Raw genomic sequence first — 23,104 nt, 5'->3', positions numbered from 1 at the left:
ATTTACGGCCTATAAATTGAGTCTCAAAGACTTGATTTTCATGGTCTGATCTCGTTTGATGTGGCATTTTTTCCACGTGGCAGCCACTTGGAAATCGAGTCTCTAAGACTCGATTTATAAGCCAAAAAAAAAAATTTAAGTCTAAGTCATATACAAGCCATCTAGAAATACCCAAATTTTTTTTTTAAGAAAACCAAAATCATCAGAGAGAGTTGAAGCAATCTCAAACCCAGATTTCAATGGAGTCTACGATCTCAAACCCGGATTCAACATAGAAGAAGAAGAGTTGAAGCGAACGAAGTGTAGAAAAACTGAGACACGAGATCCAGAATCGGATCCAAAACCCGAGACCATTAGATGGAGATCCGAATTGGAGCAAAGCTCGTCGAAGCTCTTCGCCAAGTCCGCCGCAATTCCTCCTCCTCGCCGTCGTCAGCCAAGCTCTCCTCCTCCTCCGTAGGACGACACCACGAGATCCGAGATGCGGCGAACCGAGTTCTCGCCGTATCGGCCCCACGGCCCACGCCGACTTGAAACCCACCCACCCATGGTCCCACACCAATCTGAAGCCACCCACTCCGATCTCACTGCAACCCATGTTTCTGGTTTTTTTTTTTATATATATATATATATATATATATTTTTTTTTTTTATGAACACATATTTTCAGAGTAACTGAGGTTGCTGAAGAACTTGAAGAAGTCGATGGAATCATTGCTGTTGTCGTTGTGGTTGTTGTTGTTGTCGAAAATAATATTTTCTTTGTTGTTAAGGTGAGAAGGTGTAAAGGCCAAAATCTTTTCTTTTTATTGTAAATGTAATATAGATATAAATCGAGTATTTAAGACTCGATTTCCACGTGGTCACCACATGGAAAAAGTGCCAACTCAGACCCGATCAGAACATGAAAACTGACCCTTAAAGGCTTGATTTATAGCCCAAAATTGAGCCTCTTAGACTCAAGATGTTAGTAAAAAATATAGTTTGAAAACAGTACCTACTAATTATATTGTTTGACAAATAGGGTTAATTTCCCATTTTGGCCCTAGACAATGAGTCAAGTAATCCTTGCTCTTGCTTGGGTTTTAGCTGGCTTTCCGAACTTTTTTAACTAGACATGTCTTTTTGTTTTAAATATACAATAGTAAATAGTAGTGAATTTTAATCTCCACATTTTATTTGATTAGTGGGTGACGTGGCAGTCTCTCATTAAAACGAAATGAGATTCTAATTTAAAAAGTACTAGAAATAAGCCACACCCGCAATTGAATATGCCAAGTGTACAAAGTACAAACTTGTGTGGTGTTATTAAAAATCAACTGATTCTCCAAAAAAAAAAAAAAAAACTTTATTTTAACAAATTTTTTTTTTGAGGGGGAAATCCATGTTTGTTGGCACACAACAATAATAGGATGGACCATCCGACCCATAAGCCCAGTTTAGGCATTGGCTAAAAACCAACCTGCTAGCAATAGAATATCCATGATTGTTGACCTAGAAACATTTCTCTTTGAGAAGTCAATTGCTACTATTGACCCAATCATACTGGGTGGTTAGGTATAGCAAAGGAAGCCTCACTGATCATGAGAGCCACAATCAACTTGGGAGGTATCGTTGAGCGTCTATTTGGAGGCCTCTCTAGCGTTGACTCTTTATAATTTACCTTGAAATCGCTAGACATGAAATAATATGATGTGAGCTACACATGATCAGGATTATGGGGATACGTAATGTTGCTTTAACTGCTCCTCTCAACGTTGCATTTAATGTATTCCAACTACTATCAAGTTGCATTAAATAATTTAAATGTTACTTAAACATCCATCTTTAGCTTTGGTTCTTCCTTAATTTTGGGGGATGAATGGTCATACTCATTCCATGTTCTCTCTTTCTCTATTGATATGCTGTTTAAGCACGGTTGATAAAGCTAAGAATTTAGAGAAAAGACCAACATGCTCTCAAAAGCAACCATTATAAAATAAAAACTTATTGTTACACTGCTAAAACTTTCTCCTATGATCTAACTTTGCCACTGAGGAATCCTTAATCAACCTTGTCGGTTGATCCAAGGATAAAGTTAGTAGACTTATTTACTTTATGACTTCCTCCTTATCGCTATTCACCCCGCCACCCCAACCCATTTTTAATTGTTACATTTGAACTAAAATAAAACTATTAGGATTTCGTCTAAATTACTTCTTATTATTTTATTTTAATCTAAATATTAAATTGTGATTGAGTAAAACCATAAAGGGTAATTTACTTATTAAAATTTTAAAAATACAAAATAAGTTAATTCGGACATAATTCTAACTATTAAAAATGAAAAGTTGCCAAAAATTTTATAACTCAATTGATATCTCTTTGATGTTTCTAACAAAAACTTATAAAATTTAAATTTCATATTTCCTATCGTGAGAACTATCAAATTATCAATAACCACCGAAAGCTTGTACACTAATAACTTGAGATAGAGCAATCCAAAAGAAATAAATTGATAGGGTTGTATTAACAAGCACCGTAAAATACCTATTAGCAACAATTTTTTTATAACTTTTGGCAGTTTTTTAACAATTTATTCTTTTTTTTTAAATGAGACTCATAATGAGAAATCTTAATCAACACCACACGGTGCTTGTTAACATTTTCCAAATTCATGAAGGAAATTTATCTTTGACAATTTGACATTACATGAATTCAGCCAGCATGGAGAAAAGTTTCGTGTTTTGTTTTTTTTGTTTCCTTTTTTGAAAAGGGGCCAACGCCAATAATGACATTTTTGTCTCATTCGGCTACCTCTTTTTTTTTTTTTTTTTTTTTTTTTTTTTTTTTCTTGCAAGATGAACTCAGGCCGGACGCGTGGCAAAATTTTGTCAAGGGAAAATACGGCAAAGATTCTCCAAATTATAAATGTTTTAAGCACATTTGGTGATGATTCCTTGTAACAGATCTTAGGTCAATTTAGAATGACTAATGAGAGATTAAATGTGAACTGATAAGGAATTATTATAACCATTAATATTATTAATCATTAAAAAAAAAAAAAAAAAAAAAACCCTTTGGATAGAACGTTGGATAGAATGTTGTTAATAACCCTACTAATTTATATTTAGGTTAATTACAATTTACCCACTAGTAGTTTGACAAAAATTTAAGTTACTTACCTGTAGTTTAAAAGTTAGTATTTTGCCCACTTGAAGTTTATTCCGTTAAGTTTTCATAACCCACCTCTTTACTTTCACCGTTAAAAATACAAAAAAACATAACAAAAACATAAAAATCAAGATCTAAAAGTATATTTCTTAAAGTGATAAAGTTTTGGCTTAAGAACATTCTTCTTCTTCATAAGAACATTCTCAAGCTTATCAATCCAAACAAAACTGTTAAGGGGATAGAAAAGATTGAGAAAGAAATTTGAGGTGTGTTTGATTTGATTTTAATTTTTATTTGCAGTGGCGGTGGGTTTATGTTCAAAATTAATGAGTTTAATTTTTTGTTTATGTTCAAGATTTATGGGTTTATGTTCAAAAAATCTAAGTTTAGCTTTTAGTTTTGATTAATTTTGTGGGTTTAACTTTTAGTTTCTAAATTCTGGGTTTAGCTTTTAGTTTCTAACTTCTTAATAGAAGCTTGATACAAATAGCTATAACAACTGCTGATGCAAGTCATAAAATGCCGCATTCATGATTGTTTCCAAGTCGAGACATGAAAATTTTGCAACTAAAGCATGTCTAGAAAATGCAAGAGGCGGACAATCCAACAAAGTTTAACAAACATAATACCAACATAATTGTATCTCATCTTCGCTCTTTGCTTGTATTTGGAGTCGAAGATCTGCCATCTAACGCTCTGTTTGTTTTAACAATGATGTTTTTCTAGAAAATGAGTCATTTTCCAATAATAATTTTCAATAAAACTATTTCATTTTTTTATGTTTGGTAGTAACTTTAAATGAATTGAAAAACAACCTCCTAACTTATCTTATTTAGTTTGCTGTGAGATAGAGTTGTTTTCCCAAAAAATTTAGTAGAAAACAATCTCTAAAAATAAGCCATACTTTTTATATTGACCAAAGATAGTTTTCCTTTGATTTATTTTTTTTTATACTACCAAACACTGGAAAACACGGAAAACTATCTTGACACAAGGTTTTCCATTGAAACAAACGGAGCGTAAGTTGTCCATTAAAAAATTTTCTCATGCTAGATTCAAGCTGCTCAAGGTGTTGGATTTGCAAGGAGCTAAAAGTGATTGAACTACCACAGAACTTCTTAAACCCAGTGGATCTGAGAGCTTCATAAGTTTAAAAAAAATATGCTTATAGATCTTTATTTTTATGTTTTTGTTATTTTTGTGTTTTTAACAGTGAGAGTAAAGAAGTGGGTTACAGTCTTACAGAAGTATAACAGAGTAATCCTCAAGTGGACAAAATGCCAACTTTTAAGCCACATATAGACAATTTAAATTTCGGCCAAACCACAAGTGAATTAAGTTATCATTTGCCCTTAGTATTTTGTATTGATACCAGAGACATTGATAAATAGAGACTAGAGCCACCGTCCGATCCCAAACACGGGAGTTAACGTGTTTTGGTTGTTTCTAAAAAAAAAAAAACAAAAACGTGTTTTGGTTAAACTTATTTTTCTTTGGCAAAATAATAAGTAGGGGTATTAATGAGTATCTAAACCAATATGTAAAACAAACTTTAATTTACCATAAAAATCAACTTAGCACGAGTCCAAATACGGGAAAGTTGAAATTCTTTTCTGTTCACACAGAATCTGGGGGCCGGGAACCCAACAAACCAAAAAGAAAAAGTAAAAATAAGGATGTAAAAAAAATAGATAAAATAGCCACATGAAGATAGCATGATGCATTCTCTCTTTCCCTGAACATCACATGGAGCACCTTTAAGGATATTGCTATTAATATACACTAGACTATCACTTGAAAAACATGCAAATAGAAACAATGGAATGCAAATACGAACGAGGGAACAAAAAAGCTCTGGGAGGCACAAATTCACTGTCAAGAGCATTGTCATACTCTAAACATTAATATGAGATTGTCAAGTGATTCTTTTCATTTTTAGAGGGGAACCTAGGAATTAACTCTTCAAGGTAAAGGTTTCTATAATGAAAAGTTGAAAAAGATTAATTCCCATTGGTTACAAACACCATGGGTTAAATAATAAGACCACCACTACTCAGACTTTCTTCGAGATTTTCTCACGAATCTCCTTTTGAAAAGAAAGACGAATTACTGTTTATAAACAAGGTACAGTAGTCAATAAGAAACGAGCAAAACCTCAGAGAATTTAACCAAAATGACAGAATAGAGTTACATATATAGAACTTCAAAAACTTCAACAAAATTGCAACTGCTTTATATTAAAAACACATACAAACATCATACCATGTCAGGCAAAGATGGTTTCTACACTGCAAGTACCACTTAAACAGTCCGAAACTCGAACATCTTAAAATAAAGACAGTAGACCTATAAGACAAGACTTGGCAAAGGAAAACAAAGAAACATATCAAATGACACTTACCAAACAGAATCTGTCTTTCTCTACTAAACAAAACAAAATCTCTTTAGAGGAGATCAGCAACATTTGATGGCAGCTCCTCAACTACAACATTATAGAACTTCTGGATGTCAAACAGCATCCTCTCATCATCCTTTGTTACAAAGTTGATGGCAACACCCTTCCTACCAAACCGTCCACTACGTCCAATACGATGCAGATAGTTCTCTGGCTGTGTAGGGAGATCATAATTAATAACAAGGGAGACTTGCTGGACATCAATACCACGTGCCAAAAGATCAGTTGTTATAAGGACACGAGATGATCCAGAACGGAATTCCCGCATGATAATGTCTCTTGTATTCTGGTCCATATCACCATGGGTGGCTGAGACTGTGTGGTCACGGCTCCGCATCTTGTCTGTAAGCCAATCAACCTTGCGCCTCGTGTTCACGAAAATGACACTCTGGGTGATGGCCAAGGTTTCATAAAGATCACAGAGTGTCTCAAGTTTCCACTCCTCCTTATCAACATTAACATAAAACTGTTTTATACCCTCCAGCGTGAGCTCATCACGCTTCACAAGAATTCTAACAGGTTTGTTCATGAACTTCCTAGTAATCTCAAGGGCCTCAGGTGGCATTGTGGCAGAGAATACCCCAACCTGAATCTTTGATGGTAGAAGCTGGAAAATATCATAGATCTGATAGCACAAACAATTAATATTAGAACTAGTACAGTAACATTTAAGAGAGCTTTTCAATTCAGATTCCAACAACTTATATATTTTTTTAATAAAAACATTTAATGTATGTACCAAGGAAGCTGAAAGCAGAAACAAATATCACAACCATGGATCTATGAACTGCAAAGTACTTTTAATTCATGAACACTCTTTAAGGTAAATGCAATATTGAAGCATCTAAGATGTGCCCAGTGCAACACATTTAATTAGATATATGTGTAAAGAGCAAGATAGGGAGCAAATCCCTAGTAAAAGTTCCCATCATATGAAATAAGTGGGGTTCAGTAACCCTTGATATTTCCAGTTGCTGCTACTCAAGTGTACTCTCATTTAAAGATTTCAATTGATTGATTAAACAGGTCATAATTAGTTCAATGTTAAGAAAACCTGACATTAAAGTTACAGCCTTCATTAGTTAAAAAGAATGCTAAAATGACAGGCAATACAGATTAAAGTTGTCATACAATATATTGGACCTAAAATGAAAAGGTAAGGGAAAGAGAGAGTCAAAAAGGACCTGATCCTTGAAACCCCGGGAAAGCATTTCATCAGCCTCATCCAATACAAACATCTTGATGTAATCAGGACGAAGTGACTGTCTTCGCAGCATATCAAACACACGACCAGGAGTACCAACAACAACATGAACCCCACTAGACAGAATGCGTTGATCTTCACGAACACTTGTTCCACCAACACAAGCATGTACTCTTACACCAAGATAGTCTCCAAGTGCCCGCATCACCTTCTCAATCTGTTGAGCAAGCTCTCTAGTGGGTGCCAGGACCAAAGCTTGGCATTCCGTCACACTATAGTCAAGTTGTTGCAAAACACCAGAGCAGAAAGTTGCTGTCTTTCCAGTTCCAGATTGAGCCTGTTGAATAACATCAAGACCCTTACAGAAGGGTACAATTCCCCTTTGCTGAATAGCAGAGGGTTTTTCGAAACCTACACAAGGAAATATATTTGGCTGAATCAGAAATATTATTGATCAAAAGAAACACAGTACAGAACACAGAGTCAAATGACTCAAGACAAACAGTGTGAGGAGTACTCAAACTGCAAAACAAATGAACCAAAACAGGACTTCTAAAACATCACACACTCTAACAAACACAATAACAGCAATTACAAACTCTGGCAAAACAAATCAGCACATACAGCTGACAGACTAATCTCCTGACCACATTTTACTCATCTCTACAAGGCTTAAAAACTTTTATTACCGCAGAAGCTGTTGGCGCACATTAGGCAATCAGATGGGATCCAAAAGAAATGGAAAGAAAAGTAAAACAGTTTGTGTCTGTGTTCCTTCACAAACAAATTTATACCAAAAACAAAAAAAAAACAAAAATTCATGTTCACCCAACTATTCACAATTTTTCTTATAAACCAACAATAGAGCTAGCACTTAATCCTCGTCTAAGAAGACCAACTCAAACTTGCAAAACCAAACCAAGCAGTCATAATTGAAGCAAGAAATTTTGAGTTGTGGTACATTATCATATAACCTTAACTATAAGAAAAAAAGAAAGAACAAAGAAATTATGATTAGATCTACCATAAGCATAAATCCCCCTCAGAAGATTCTCTTGCAATCCCATAGCATCAAAACTATCATAAACCTCATCATATGATGTGAAGAAGTCCTGAGCATCAACTGAAAGTCTGTCACCATCAATTCATCAAACAAAGCACAAGGAATTAGCATCCAAATTGCAATACCCTTTGACAAAATTCAATGTACGCATAAACTCTCTCACAAAGTCAATAACAAAACAAGTAACTGGAAAAAGGAAAGAAGATCGGGAAAAATTCTTACAACTCATCCATTTTAGCATCAAACTGACGAGCATCAAATTGTGACCCCTCTGGTGCCGCCATGACTGTAAAAGGTACAACGATAGTCCATAACAAAATATCACCAACCACATAAACATTACATGAATATTTCAATCTATGTAAATACAATCTGTCCATGCATGTACACAAACAGGAGAGAGAGGGGGGAAGAGCAAGATTGTGTGTGTACATGTAATGACTAGAAACTCTACAAGCCTGGCATATTTTAATAAATCGTATATATCAGAACCTAAGAAGCACAGACACGAACACCAACACAGAAAAGTAAGACATGGTCACAGCAATTCTTGAAAATTAGGACAGGACATGATGGCAATACAACTATTAATTAATAAATAAATATATAAAGGCATATTTTATGTTTATTTTAAGTTGTATCAAAAATCAAAGAAATTTCTTTTTTTAAAATGTAAAAAAATATTGTTTTCCTCATGCAGGAGTGTCCCAACATGTTTGGCAAGGACATGCCGATTTGGTGTGCCCATGCTTCTTAGATCAGAACTCCATAATTGTTCACAAAGTGATAAACCAAAATACCATGTATAGAAACGGGGCTTTTTATATAATAAACAAAAGCCAAAAGTTTTACAAGAATAACCATTTAAAATAATCTCTCTTTGAAACATTGGCTTTACTAAAATTTTTGACTAAAATTATCATACTTGCAAAAAAAAAAAAAAAAAAAAAAAACCACAGATAAACAACATAAGCTAATACAATAGTCATAAAATAAAAAAATAAAAAATAAAAAAGCAAAAAACAAAAAACAAAAGGAACACAAGACATAAAACTAGGTACCTAGTTTTAGTATACAAACACAGCATCACGAATAACCACCAAAGCAAATACCTAACAAGTTAATTTGCAACACATAATATCATGCACAAAGAAGGTGGTGCTGTATCTGATTCCTTTGTTATGCACAAAAATATCACAATTTTCATACCTAGATAAATTTTAGAATTCCATGGATACAAATATTTTCAATAGAATTCGCTAAATACACTAATGAGCTTAGTAATGACATGTTTCCACTAAATTTTCAGAGAACACAACAATATTATAAAAATAAAAATAATTATAAATTCTATTTTACCTCAGCTTTCTCGGCAACCAAACAGGAAATCAAAAACGAAAACTAATATTACTAAAATCAGAAGCATTAACAGAATAACAAATAACTCAACTATTCAATCGTCTCGGAAATAAAAAGCTTATGAGAATCATCAAAATAAAAACAACAACAACAATAATAATAATTAAAAATAAAAAGTTTAGCAGATCACAGCGACACGTACAGATCGATTAATCAAAACCGCAATAAATAAATCACAAAATAACAGATCGAATACGAAGAAATAAACAAGAGAAAATTATTAATTAATAATTAATAAATAATAATAATAATAGGTCTGATACAACAGTGAGATTCAGATCAAAATCAAGCATCGAATCAGAGAGAGAGAGAGACCTGTTGATCGGTGAAAAGTGAAGTAGAAGAGAGGGGTAGTAGTATTGGTTTTTGTTGTGTGAAGTAATTAGGGTTTCCCAAACTCCTCGGATCTACGCCGCGGAGTTGAGGAACGATAGCGAAGAAGGCCTTTTTTAATTTTTTTTGGTTTAGTGAGTGTGTGAGTGTATGTGTAAAAATAGAGAACTAAAAAGTAAAAACACAGGGATTTTGAAGGGTCGGTGTCTTTTTTCGTCTTTCCGGATTTGCCCCTGGATTTTAAACCGATACCGAGTTTCAATGGGAATGGCTATATGGGATGTGAATTGTGATGTGAGATCATACCGACGAGATATTTTAAGGTATGTTCAGTGGATATACGACACGGTCTACTATTTTATTAAAAAAAATTTATTTATTTAAAATTATTAAGTCAAAAATTTTTTAAAATATAAATTAATTATTGATTTAATCATTTTAAACAAATAGGAGTCTTTTAGTGGAATGATGGACAAGTAATGTGGTCCATCAAAAAGTCTATAATTTTTCCAAATCCAACCGTGTTCATATTCTCAAGATGTGCTTAACTAAACTACCTCTTTTTTTTTTTGCTAACTATTTTTCAAAACACCAAAATCTAAATTTTTTTTTTTATACATTCTATTTCATTAAAATATTAAAAAAAAGATTTGTTTCTCTTTTTTCACACACAACACTTACTGTCCACTATCTTTTTTCACATTCCCAAAACGCATAAAAAAAAAAAATTTTGCAATTCTATTTAATTAAAATATTAATTTTTTTATCGTTTTTTTATTTTACACACATCACTTACTATTTACTATCTTCCTTTACTCTTGAGAAACGCACAAGAAATAATTAAAAAAATCATTTTGCATAAACTAATGTGACTCTTATATTTGCACAAGTACTATAGCAAAATCTCATTTTGCATAACCGGTTCATAATTTGAAATGAGTGATTTAAAACTTCATTGATTATATTTTGGGCTTTATGTTATTTTATATTATTTTATATTTGCTGGTGCCAATGCTCTAAGTTAAAGATAAGAGGTTATGGGAAAGTAATAGTGTTATTAGCCCAAGTCCTCATTTTATCAATTTATACAAAAACAAAAATGTCAATTTCTTTTTTTTGGCTGGAATAAAAAGGGTACAGAACAACCAGTTCACGGGAACAATTCAATTGTAATAGTGCGAGTGAACTGATATTGAGCCCTCAAAGAGATGGGGAGGAGGGGAAATTAGATGGACCCCAAAGAAAAGTACCAATTTATAGTTGAAGCGTAACATATACATTAGTGTGCATTTGGATAAACATACAGTTGCACTTTGGAAACAGGCTATGCTTTAAAAAGATGTGCACTCCCTTTTAGGATGAAAATAAGTCCAACCAAACAGATAGAGGCCTATTAAACATCTCATATCGATTAAATTGTTCAAATATTTTTAGGGTTTAAGGCTTTAAGCAATCATCAAAGGTGTTTAATAAGTTGAAGCCCACTCTAAACCCAAAAAGGAGCATTCGATTAGAACTCAACCTGCGTAACCCATTTCTTTGCACCATTTTTAAGTTCCCCGAGTCAGTATGTCAACAACCTGTTTTGCATACACATTTGATATCACTATCAGTTAAGCCAGTAGGATAGTCCAGGCAAAACTGATTAAGTAACGGCTGGTTTTACTCAAAAAATATAAATATAAATAACTAATTCCAAAAGATTTAAAACCAAGCTTTACAGTTTCACCAATTCATGTGCCACTATAATAACATTCACTTCTTCAATAAATATGATACGACATATTACATGGTTCTAGGAAAAATTTGACCAGACCATTGTTTGGCAGCCCTCACAAAACCTCAAAATCCAACATGGATGCTTGCCGCCCATTGACCTCTAAAATCCTTTCGCAGGCTACTCACCTAATGTTTCAGGCATGCCTCTGAATCTGAACCAGATTCTTCATCGGAACGTGCAAAGGTGGCTTCCAAACTGTGAGATAACATCTACAAGACCTCCATAACCTCCAACTGCTGTAACCTGTGACACACGGGTTCGACAACACGAGAATTGGGTTAAGCATAAAAACATAACCAATAAGGAGTCAACTATTCTAACATGATGAGCATAAACATAACTAATAAGGAGTCAAAACTATTCTGAAATGATGCTTTTTTCTCAATTTGACCAAACATTAACAAGTACCAAGAAACAATGATTTTCTAATGAGAGAACAATGTTTGATCTGAATCAGAAGTTCAGAAATAGCCCTTTTTTTCTTCTTCTTGTTTTCGTCTTTCTTTGGTTCACAGTATACTGTGCTTCTTTAGTTTCATGTAACTAAGTAGAAAATTGCAGCAAATCAATGGTGAAAATTCACTGTTTCACAATTGGATAGTGTGATAGGACAAAATTTAGCAAGTCATAAGATTCAACCTATGCTGGAAAATAGGTGAATTTGCACACCTATAGTACACAGCGAAGAGACTCAACTCAACTAGACCATATTCTCAACCAACTGGGGCTATGGCTTCTTTTGTTGCCAGATGGCCCTATCTAGGGCCATGTCCGGAGTTACCTCTAGTATAGAGCGAAAAGAGAGAATTAGACAATTTTAGTGAGATATAGCACAGCTGAACCAAGTATCATTTTGCAAGGATGTAATCTGTGGTTTATAAGCCGCATCTTTTATCAAGAGATAGGACATGAGCTGTATCATTTATCAAGAGATTTAATATAGACAATTACAATGAAACAAGATTGCACTTAACACCATTATAAGCACTAATTTCTAGTACATATGGCCCACAAAGAGAAATCAGAACTAAAGTCTTCATCATCAATCATCAATATTAAATTACCATTTGTCCCAAAAACTTGTACTATTAGGAAATTGTGAATTCAATCAATATTCTAACACATCCCACGGGCCTAGACTCCCCTTTAATAAGTGGATTCCAACACCTAGGAGTTTTTTACTGATGAAAAGCAGAGTAGACAGGGGTTCAACTTAGGACCACTTGTTTAGATACATCATTAAATTACCACTTGTCCCAAAAGCTTAAATTATTAGAAAATTATGCTCGATCATTTAACCAATATTCTAACAGTCAACAATCACACAAAATTAGAAAACTCAACCCATAAGGAAAAAAGTAATTGAATCCAGAACATACCCCGGACGGATGTAGGGAGACAGAGAATGCTGATGGAGGAGCACATTGTATTTGTGAAAGAATCGCCCCATTAATGTCAAAACGACACAGAAGAGGTTCTGCTCCAACAGCCAAAATCTGCATTTTAAAAATAATAATAATAAGTTCAATCACATCAATAATGGGAGCACTTCATACTATGTATGTTTTTTTTTTTTTTTTTTGGGGGGGGGGTGGGGTGGGGTGGGGGTGGAGCTGGGAACACCATGATTATGCTCATAGGCATAAATTTCCAAGTAATATCAATCACCAAAAATAATAATAACTTACTTGATTGTCATCAAATAATACATCCTGCACAGAAGCACGAGTTGAAGTCCTTGAAATGCACTCAGAAGCAGGAAGATTCCAAATGGATAAACACTGACCACTGCCACAAGCCTATGACAGTAAGAGTTGATTAATTAGGTCATACCTAAGCCAACTATAATAAGAATTATTCTTGATGCAAGATGATAACTGTCTAAATGTATCTTTGTTTCATGAATTTTGCCTGTAACTCTTTTTTTTTTTTTGGAGAATCAACCTAGCCTGTAACTCAAACATAGTCTATATAATGTCATACTTAGCGGTTAAAATGAAAATCTTGCAATAAAATGGTAACATGTTCTCTTATGTGACAAGTAATTTGCTAACTGAGTAGGAGAGAATATAAGCTCATAAATAGCTGAAAGAGTTTCTCCACCACCAGATGTCAAGTATCATAGACACAGTTACACAATAATCATACTGCTTTATACACCAATGACAAGCTACCTGGTACATCAATTATGGGCACATTGAGTAGGGAATTATTACTAAGTTGTAACTTCCTATACGCACCAACTATGATGGTGCTTTATGAGTTATAATACAAAAAAAATATGAGTACTTTCGCTAAACTCACAAATCAGAATACTTAGAAACAATGAAATGAATTTTTTTTTTGATAAGTAAAACAATGGCATGAATATACAAAGGAAAAAAAATAGAAATAAAAGAAAAGAAAAGAGCGATCATGTCCTTATCACATAAAGTCTTACCAACCAGCTTTCGCTTCCATCAAGAGTAATGCAACTAACGCATGAGAAGAAACCTTTCAACTTAGTGTTCTCTGCTGGATCAATTACTTGAATACACTTTCCACTTTTGCAATCTAGGTAACACCACATGTACAAGCAAATAAGCATAATCACTTCTAACTAGGTTAAACGTTAGATAATAATGGAGAGTCCAAAAAAGAATTGCACAACAAAATATTAGAGGAAACTACCAGAAATTCAACAAAATAATTATTTTATCTGAGTAAATTTCTGCCTAAATTCTAAATTATTGAGAATAAAGAAAATCAGTTTTACCCCATATCCGTGCAGTCCCATCCTCTGAACCAGTTATGATCTGAAAAATTGAAAAAGAAAAGAAAGAAAATAAGAAAAAATAGTAAGAGAAATCCTGCAGTGCATCTCTTACTTCAAAAGCACTTTGCTGTATAATTTTCAACTACGACAACAGAAGTAATCAAACACATTAAAAAGTGCCCCCTAATAAATAAGTATAGAGAATGAAACAAACAATCATTTCTTTTAATAGGTTAAAACCAGGTTATTGGTTAGATTTTTTTTTTTTTTTTTTTTTTTTTTTTTTTATGAGTAATAATTTTATAAGGAACTAGAAGGGCATCAAGTACACTGAGGGTATAGTAGATGTACAAAAAACTAAATTTTGCTCAAAGTACAATGATCAATAAACTCTAATAAGTTTGAGAATGAGAAACTTCCTGATAAAAGAAATGTTTATCAGCTGAAATCCACTTCTAATAGACTAAACAAATATATGATTATTACAAAACCTTATGAATAGCCAGTGACCATGATCTGTCAACTTTAGCCAGGATTCATAAACTAAATGTTTATACAAAATTTTCCACTCCAGTTGTAGGAAAACACTGTTCTTGGATGAAGCCTGGCAATATCTCAAAATATATATATATACACACAGTAAAAGTACAAGTCCTTGACTATCTTGCAGTAATCAGCCTATGGAAATAGGCATATAGAATTCTCCATTTAGGAGAAGGGGGTGGTTAGGGGGTGTTTAGATGCTACATCAACTTTTTCACTTTGTTTCATCTCATAGTCCAACCCCCTCCCCTTTCCTCTTGTCAGTCCTTTTAAGTTCTTATCTTGTAACTAGCTTGCTCCCTTCACTGTTTCTTTCAAGTAATTTTTATTTATTTATAGGTAAGAAAGTTTTAATGAAAAAAGACTACTTCACATATAAAGGACATGGACACAAAGCAGTCTAAAGAATTATAACAAAAAAGTTATATACAAAAAGGAAAAGACTCAATGAACAACACAATGGAATTACTATATGTAAAATCCCATGCACAAGACTACTCATATAAGGAACTAGTGAAAGTTGCCAACAATTAACTCCCTGTGCTTTCCACATCTTTGAAAGTATGCTGATTTTGTTCCCTTGATATAGTCCACATCAAACACAAGAAAAAAAAAAATTCCAAACATCTAACGAATGCTTACCAACCCAATTTCTCCATCCACCCATCAGATCAAGGACCTTTTCCAATAACACCCACTGAATCCCAAAGGATCTAAAAAAATCTCCACAGTTCAAATGCATTACTGCTATGTATCAAATGATAGTCCACTGTCTCTCTCACTACAACAGCACATGCAACACCAACTCATAATAGATATATGCTACAGTGACAGGGCAAAACAATTAAGTCCTAAACCTATTTTCTAATCTTTCGTCCCTTTCAATCTTTTCTCTCTCTCTCTCTCTCCTCATCTAATCCTAATATTTCAAAGATTACAACTCAACTCTTACAAAGTAGGAAACCAGTTGACATGCGTAAATATTACAAGATTACAAAGGAGCCTCCATATCAATTGACAGAATCCAGGACAAGTTAACTAAAGATGGAGAACAGTCACGATCAAGAATAAGAAAGAAAAGGCACCTGGTTGGCAGAGTTTCGGGCAACTATACAATGCAAGTAGTCTGAATGCCCCTTAAAAACTACTTTGAGTTTACCTGTTTCCTGAAATACCAATCACAATCATGCATTCATGCTGAAATCAGACCATCTAGGAAAATAAATCAAGAACATTCTAAATCATCTACAAGTCCATGACGAAACTCAATAATTGATATATTCACCTTGGACAAATACATACCACATCCCAGCAATACGCACAAGAATCACCAGAAGCTGAAAAAATAGATCCTCCCTACAATAGAACAACAACAACAACAAAACCTTAGTCCCAAAAATTTTTTGGGGTTGGCTAAGGATCCCCCCTACAGCAGAAGATACTATATAAACACAAACTCCTTCATAGATAGATAAATATTCTATGGGAAAGGTTATATATAACACAAGAACAGAAGAGGTCACAAACCTGTATGTTAACAGCAATGGCATTATTTTCAGGAATTGGAGAAAGAGCACCCCAAGGACCTCTAGAAGACAACAGTAACACATGAAATGAAAAATAGGTAGGTAGTTCGGGAAGAGAAAACAAAAGGAAGAAGTTATAGGGTATAATGGATAAACTTGACATAGACAACCAGAGTTACATACTTATGTTGGGGATTCACCAGGTCAAGTACTGGCTTCATTTGCTTCCCTGCTGAGAGAGAATAAATTATATCCATAAACCATATTCCTTTTTTTTTTATAGGTAATCAGAAAACTATTACTAATGAGAAAAAAGGAAAAGTACAAGTTGTTCATGATGATGAACAACAAGAAAAAAAGAACAAACAGCACAACAAAAAGAGTAATCAGGAAACTAAGCTAAGGGAAAGCATAAACTCAGTGAGAGAAGAACAATCAGTAAAACCCCAACAACGAGACCACTCCAAAAGACTCCGTTGGCATAAAACCTTTAACTATCCAACGTCTTCTCATTATTTTAAACAAAAGCAATATATCTAAATTAGTGAATAAGAACACTTGAAGCAAAAATCAAGCATGTCACATAACTAGGAAGAAAAAAATTATTTTAAGAAAAATGCAAGCACAGTAAAAATGAAACTCTAAAGATGATACAGAGCTTAAGGGAGTTAATGTGAATCATATTCTAAGCTATGTAACCAAAGTGGACAAAATGCATTACAGCATTTGCATATCGCAACAGTTCTAAAATATCTTCCAAGAAGCATATACGGACTTGAAGCAACCTAACAAATTATTAATTTTTACAACACCTTCAAATAGATAGGTTGAAAGCTTACTCTAGTTCTATTGGGACCAAAATTAAAGCCCCTGAATTAGACCTATCCATAAATGAAATGCACTGGCCCTGGGGGGAAAAATGGCTTCAAATTCTTTGAAAAACTTATTAACTATTTGGACACTTCTAGAGGGACTGAAGTTTATGACCTTTCTATTTTTTGTTAAATGTTTGGACTTTGGACTTAAACTTCTAATAGTTTAGACTAAGTTCCTAAACACTGGTTTTCATACAAATAGTGCCTAACTATTCTAAATTAAATATAAAAAAATGCAAAAATAAAAAATTGTACAAATATTAAGAGAAATTTATACATTTTTTATTTTATGGAATTAATTAAAATTTTAAAATAATTAATTCCATAATTATTTCTTAGTGAAAATAAAATTTAAAAATATATACATAATGTTGAATTTTTATTTTGCAAAAAAATTATATATTTGAAGCATGTTCAGATCTACTATAAAATTGATTCTAAACATGTAAAAATTGATTGAATTATTTTAACAAAGCATAACTTTGTGGACATCAAATACTAGAACCAGTTGCTTCTTTTTTTAGTTGCTATATGATAATTTGCCTTTGCCAACGGGTGAAGACCAAGCCTGTAGATGCCAAACAGAAAAGGCATGTCTGAGGTTTGATTGCTGTATAGTACCTTAGGGGTTCCACAAGTTTTCCCTTCCCTTGGAAGAATGTATGGATGACCAAGGTCCCACGAAATGTTTCATTTTTACTGTGAGCTGCGTCTTTAGGGAAAATCGTGACAACTGACAACCTTTGAAAAAGGCATTTGTTGATAGTTGATTGGTGTTGTACATATAAGCAGGGAATTTATTTTTCACCTGCTTTTTTATGTTCTTTTGCAAAAGACATATGTTCATCTGTATTTGGATTGTTTAGGCTAGTCTAGGTGATGCCCAAATCTGTGCTTGGTCTTTTGGAGTGTTGCCCCGAGGATTCCATTGACACTGAGTAGCTAATGTGTGGCAAGCAAATGCCTCTTTGCGTCATTTGGAATTTGTGATATGAAAGAAACAAAAGGATTTTTGATGGAGTTGAACATCCTATCCTAAGATGCACGGATACTCCATTTTTGTTCACGTACCCGTATCCTATACGTATCAACTAGATACCTCTAAGATACGTATCGGTATTCTTTTTTATTTTTTTTAAATGTCAATACGTCCAAAATATGCCCATGATATGGCTTGGATACTGTTGTAACCCAATCCTCAATAGTGAGAGATAAAATTGTAAGAATTTATATATATATATATATATTTATATATTGTTTTCAATGTTGAACACTTATCTAGTTATCTTTTATTTACTCTTGTGGATTTTGATTTGTATTCTAAACATCATTTAATGACCATGGATTCACTTTACTATCCATTATTGCTCTTAAATTGATATATGCTTAACAATATATGAAAATAAATGCTTAACAATATATAAATAAATATATTTAATAAGTAATCAATACATGTATTTCCAATGTATCATACCCTAGGTTTTTCAAGAATGTTGTATCCCCATACCCTTACCCAAGGTTGTCAAGGTTGTCAAAATCGGGATCCTACGTAGGCCGATCCTACGTAGGATCCTGGGAGGTAAGTGGGATCGTGGATCGTAGGATCGGATCGTAAGATTCTACATATTTTCAAATTTAAAGCAAAAAACACATTGATAATAACTTTGTATGTGGAATAATTATTAATCACATAAATTGTGAATTTATCCATAAAAAAACAAAGATTTGCATCATATGATGCAATTTGCATGCCATACATCGCTCTGTCTATATTAACGAAACAAATATATTTAAGTTTTGACCCAATGTATTTAAAATGTTCAATAAATGTTTAATTAACAACCAAATACCAAAATATTTATCAATACATATGAAAATATTTTCCAAGTTCTAAGTTCCAAGTTCCAAGTTTAAAATCCAAAACAAGTAATCAAATAGAAACTAGCTAACTAAAATATGAAATCCAAAAGCAAGATGAATATTAAGGTGAAGTGAACATTTAATTATTCCCATTCTAGGGTTCTTATAACCACCATCCTAATCATCATCATCTATGTAGACATTATATATTTGTATACTACAAGCTACAAAAGAGATCAAGATACAACTTCACACTCAATTATTTAAGTTATACCACTCATCAACAATTACAAAGCATGCTCAAAAAAATCGATCAAATATACAAATACAAATATACAAATACAAGCATACTAATAAAATTATATATAAGAAAAACATTTTAGTAATATTAGAACACAAATTAGTTATTAATCAAACAAATTTAACAACATTATAGCTTAAAAAGTAGCAAAACCAATATAAATTCTTCATTTAGAAATGACAAAGCATTTCTTCATTTTAATTACAAGTGAACTAGAAATTAGAACACATTTTCTTAGGTTAACATAATTATATATAAAAAAAAAATAAAAAGTCATACCATCACAACATAAAAAAATAAAAACCCTTAAAGCTTCATCAAAACCGAAAATTTATCCCATAAAAAAACAAAAACAAAAAATTGATATTTTGGCAGGATTAGTAGAATCGGTAGAATCCCATACAATCCTACGATCCTACACGATTCTACATACGATCCTACCATTTTTACAATCCTAATGCGATCCTAAACGTTTTGGTAAGGTGGGATCGTAAAATTGTGCGATCTTACAATCCAAATCGTGATTTTGACAACCATGCCCTTACCCATGCATCTTAGATCCTACCTTTGCAATCAAAGAGCACATTTTGCGATCCTTGTACGATTTACGATTGGATGTATCAATCCTTCAATGTCAAGTTGTTGATTTCTCAATTTCTCTCTTTGTGATTTGTATACTTTGAAATGGGATTAAACAAAACCTTTGAATCAGTCTCTTTTCCTCTTTCAATAAAAGTTTTACTTATTAAAAAAATAAGACATTATTTTATCAATCCATTTTCCAGGTGCATTGAGTAAAACTACCAGAAATGACAGCATAGTAGTTACACGTCCTAATAGACACAATACCAACTTCATGCTTTACTACATGATATGCTACTTCTAAAAACCAGTAACATAATTCAGTTTATTACCTTGCAATGTAATGGGCACGTCTGAATTTGTAAAATCCTTCCACCTCCATCCTCGAATCCGACCATCATCACCACAACTACATGAAAATACTTATATAATCAGATATTTTAACACCATAACAATGCTTTATTTTCATTTAGATCAGCCAACATGTAACAATTATTAGATGTGCGCTCTATGCATGAGTATTATATTACTAGGGTTCAAGTGATAGCCCAATGATAATGGCATCCTTTTGTTAATATAAATTTTTTAGCATTGCTCTTCCTATGGTTTGCTTTAAGTTTTTGGTCAAACAACTTGTCTTTGATGTTCTTGTATTCTATACTTGTTTCTTTCTTTATGATTTATTATGATTTATTCCCTAGCTGGTGCATCATAACTTGAGCCGTGAGGAATAATTCATAAAAAAATGTATTCCTTAGCTGGAATTAAGAAAAAAATCATGACAATGTATAGTTGCTTCATTTTAGCTTATTCTTTGAATTTAGGAGTAAAATAGCTGAATTGAGCATTGAACTCTTTAATTTCATATTGGTTAAGCTTTTATCAAGTTTGAACTCCATCCAAGCTCTTGTTTGCCTTGTCTTTGGAAGGTCTAGGTGATCTTGAGCTTAAACACAATGGGATTGTTTGATAGCCTTGGCCAACATGCATATATAAGTATTTGATGTCCAATAACTGCTGATTAGATTCTCAAAGCTTTTGTATTTTCTATTCAACCTTGCTACCTCACTTTTCTATTACTTATTTTTTTTCTTCATGTGTGTTTTATGGGTAATTTATAGAGAAACAAAGTTGCTTCAGCAGTGAGACACCTACCTCATATGAAGTGAATTCAGATTGATGTTTTCAAGCAAAAGTGTTTAAATAGTGGACTATTACCCTCAATCTTGAGTTTGGCTTGATTAGGCTAGTTGTGTGAACTTGCTAAGGATCTTTGTCTTAACTAATCTCCACTCAAGCTTGAGCTTGGCTGGATTAGGCTAGTGGTGTGAACTTGCTAAGGAACTTTGCATAGAAGGAGCATGCTTGTTTGTAAGCCCTCCAACAATTTAGTGATTTCTTGGGTTCTTTATATCCATATCTATTCTATCTCTCAATTGATTACATTTTTAGTACAAGATCTATAAACTCACATCTGAAATATATTAGATACAAGTAGATAATAATACTCATGCATTTTTTTTTTTTTTTTTTGGAGATATGTAAATAGTGGGGGAGGGGGCGGGCAGAAGTGGGGTTCAAATGAGTTATAGCTATGCCACTCTGATGCACATCTCAAGAAAACAAAATGATGCTATCGTTTTTTATCCCAAAAAAAAGGAAAGCAAAATGATGGTAGAGCCAGTAACATGGTAATTCAACATAAATTGATAAAACAATTTGTACTCCATGTAATTACCAATGTATTTTGATAATCACAACAAAAATTATATAAGATGCAAAAGTCATCGTTGGTACTGTTTGAAACAATAAAGTGGTCACATTTTACACAGCCAATCAATCATGAAAATGTCCAAATATTTTTAGTCAAGATAATACAAATTTTAACAAAAGAAAAGTATTTCCCTCAATGTGTGCCGTGTTATGTGTGTGTGCATGTGGAGAGAGAGCGAGAGAGAGAGAGAGAGAGAGATTAGAACTAAACCAAACCTTAGTAACAAGGCATCTTCACCGTCACCATAGAATTTGATATCATAAGCAGGTCCATCATGCCCTTGAACAAAGCAATCGGGTTCAGCCACTAACAAGCTACACAAATCCCACATTTAAAAAGCAAATGCACCTAGTCAGCTAGAATCAACCTGAGATTTAAAATTTTAACCAACAATAAATTAGCAATGCATACTTACTGTTGTGCCTTTGTATTCCTAAAACTTTGCTGCAATCAAACAGCAACAACAAACAGACAAAATAGATAAATTAATTTTTCAAAATGTTAATTAAATTCGATGCAAAATTTGACTGGATGCGAGAGAAATGAGGAGACACAAAATAAATAAATAAAGGGAGCTCACGAGCTTGGAGATGCAGGAGGAGATGGAGTAGGAGGCGATCGATCCATCGCTGGAGGCGGCGACAATGGTTTCCGGGTTAGGGTTAGGGTTAGGGTTTTGAGCGGGTGCCCAAACGGTCCTGAAAACCGTTCGAGTTTGAATCTCCCTCTCCTTCAGTATGCTTTCTCTGTATGCATCTTCGTCCCAGTTCCTCGCGTCTCCGCACATTGTGGTTTCGTAGTACTAGTTGCTAGTTACTGGTGGGACTTCGACTCTGCTCTTTTGTATTTTGTGCTCACAGAAATGTAACGGATCCTTGAGCTTCAGCGGAACAATCAACTAAAACGTTTCTCCTAGCAAAAAAATAAATAAATAAAACGTTTCTTTTTTTTAAAAAAAAAAAGGTCTAGGAAATTATGCTTGTAGGGGCGGTTTTTGGGGCCAAGGCCCAGCAAGTAAGTGGTTCTGGTCCAAAAGTCTCCAGACAATGAATTTGTAGAGAGTGAGTTACAGAGCTAGGACTAAATGAAGTGAACGTCAGTTAGATGTACGCCATGCAACATGTTGAACGTGAGAATATTCCATTTACGTTTAATGGGATATCGGTCCGAGGAGACGTATAAGTGCACCTCTTGCTCTGTTTTACAGACTACAGAGTTCTTTCACCTTTCTCTCTCTATTTTTTCTTAATTCCCCAATCCCCTCTTCATGGGGATCTCTTTCTCTTATATAGCCTCCTTGAATTGATAAGGACCTTACACTTGTTAGCCATCTAGACCTTCACTTAAGTGTCTGTCCCATCGAACATCTCCCTTATCCTTCTGTGGGTTGCACTGGCCAATGTAACACTGTTCGCCTGTCTTCTCCACATTAATGCAGCTGAAAAGGTAGCTTTCTTGCATTTAATGCGGCAGTTGTGGCT

At 33.6% G+C, this 23,104-nt stretch overlaps 1 protein-coding gene across 1 annotated transcript; it reads right to left on the bottom strand.

The window, feature by feature from the left end:
• Positions 1 to 5,364: 5,364 nt before the first annotated feature.
• On the bottom strand, positions 5,365 to 22,487 carry LOC126701249 (eukaryotic initiation factor 4A-2-like). Its single transcript, XM_050399362.1, has 17 exons — positions 22,204 to 22,487; positions 22,039 to 22,067; positions 21,839 to 21,937; positions 20,182 to 20,258; positions 16,415 to 16,460; positions 16,233 to 16,293; positions 16,008 to 16,061; positions 15,791 to 15,871; positions 14,163 to 14,202; positions 13,848 to 13,960; positions 13,096 to 13,206; positions 12,787 to 12,903; positions 11,575 to 11,650; positions 8,098 to 8,161; positions 7,837 to 7,943; positions 6,793 to 7,223; positions 5,365 to 6,233 (listed from the first exon to the last, which is right to left on the bottom strand). Exons 1-17 carry the CDS (start codon positions 22,408 to 22,410, stop codon positions 5,598 to 5,600), a joined length of 2,349 nt encoding a protein of 782 aa, XP_050255319.1. The 5' UTR covers positions 22,411 to 22,487; the 3' UTR covers positions 5,365 to 5,597.
• Positions 22,488 to 23,104: the final 617 nt, after the last annotated feature.

The sequence above is a fragment of the Quercus robur genome, chromosome 2, assembly GCF_932294415.1.
Source record: "Quercus robur chromosome 2, dhQueRobu3.1, whole genome shotgun sequence".
In the NCBI taxonomy this organism is placed as follows: domain Eukaryota; kingdom Viridiplantae; phylum Streptophyta; class Magnoliopsida; order Fagales; family Fagaceae; genus Quercus; species Quercus robur.
Note: the sequence above shows the minus strand (reverse complement) of the source record. Positions and strands in the feature narration are given on the sequence as shown.

Excerpts from the sequence above, each read along its gene's own strand:
- LOC126701249 (XM_050399362.1), bottom strand. The coding sequence starts at position 22,410 with ATGTGCGGAGACGCGAGGAACTGGGACGAAGATGCATACAGAGAAAGC. Across the intron at positions 11,651-12,786 it reads TCTCCCTACATCCGTCCGGG|GTTACAGCAGTTGGAGGTTA; the intron begins GTATGTTCTGGA and ends CGTGTGTCACAG. Across the intron at positions 7,944-8,097 it reads GATGCTAAAATGGATGAGTT|ACTTTCAGTTGATGCTCAGG; the intron begins GTAAGAATTTTT and ends TGATGGTGACAG.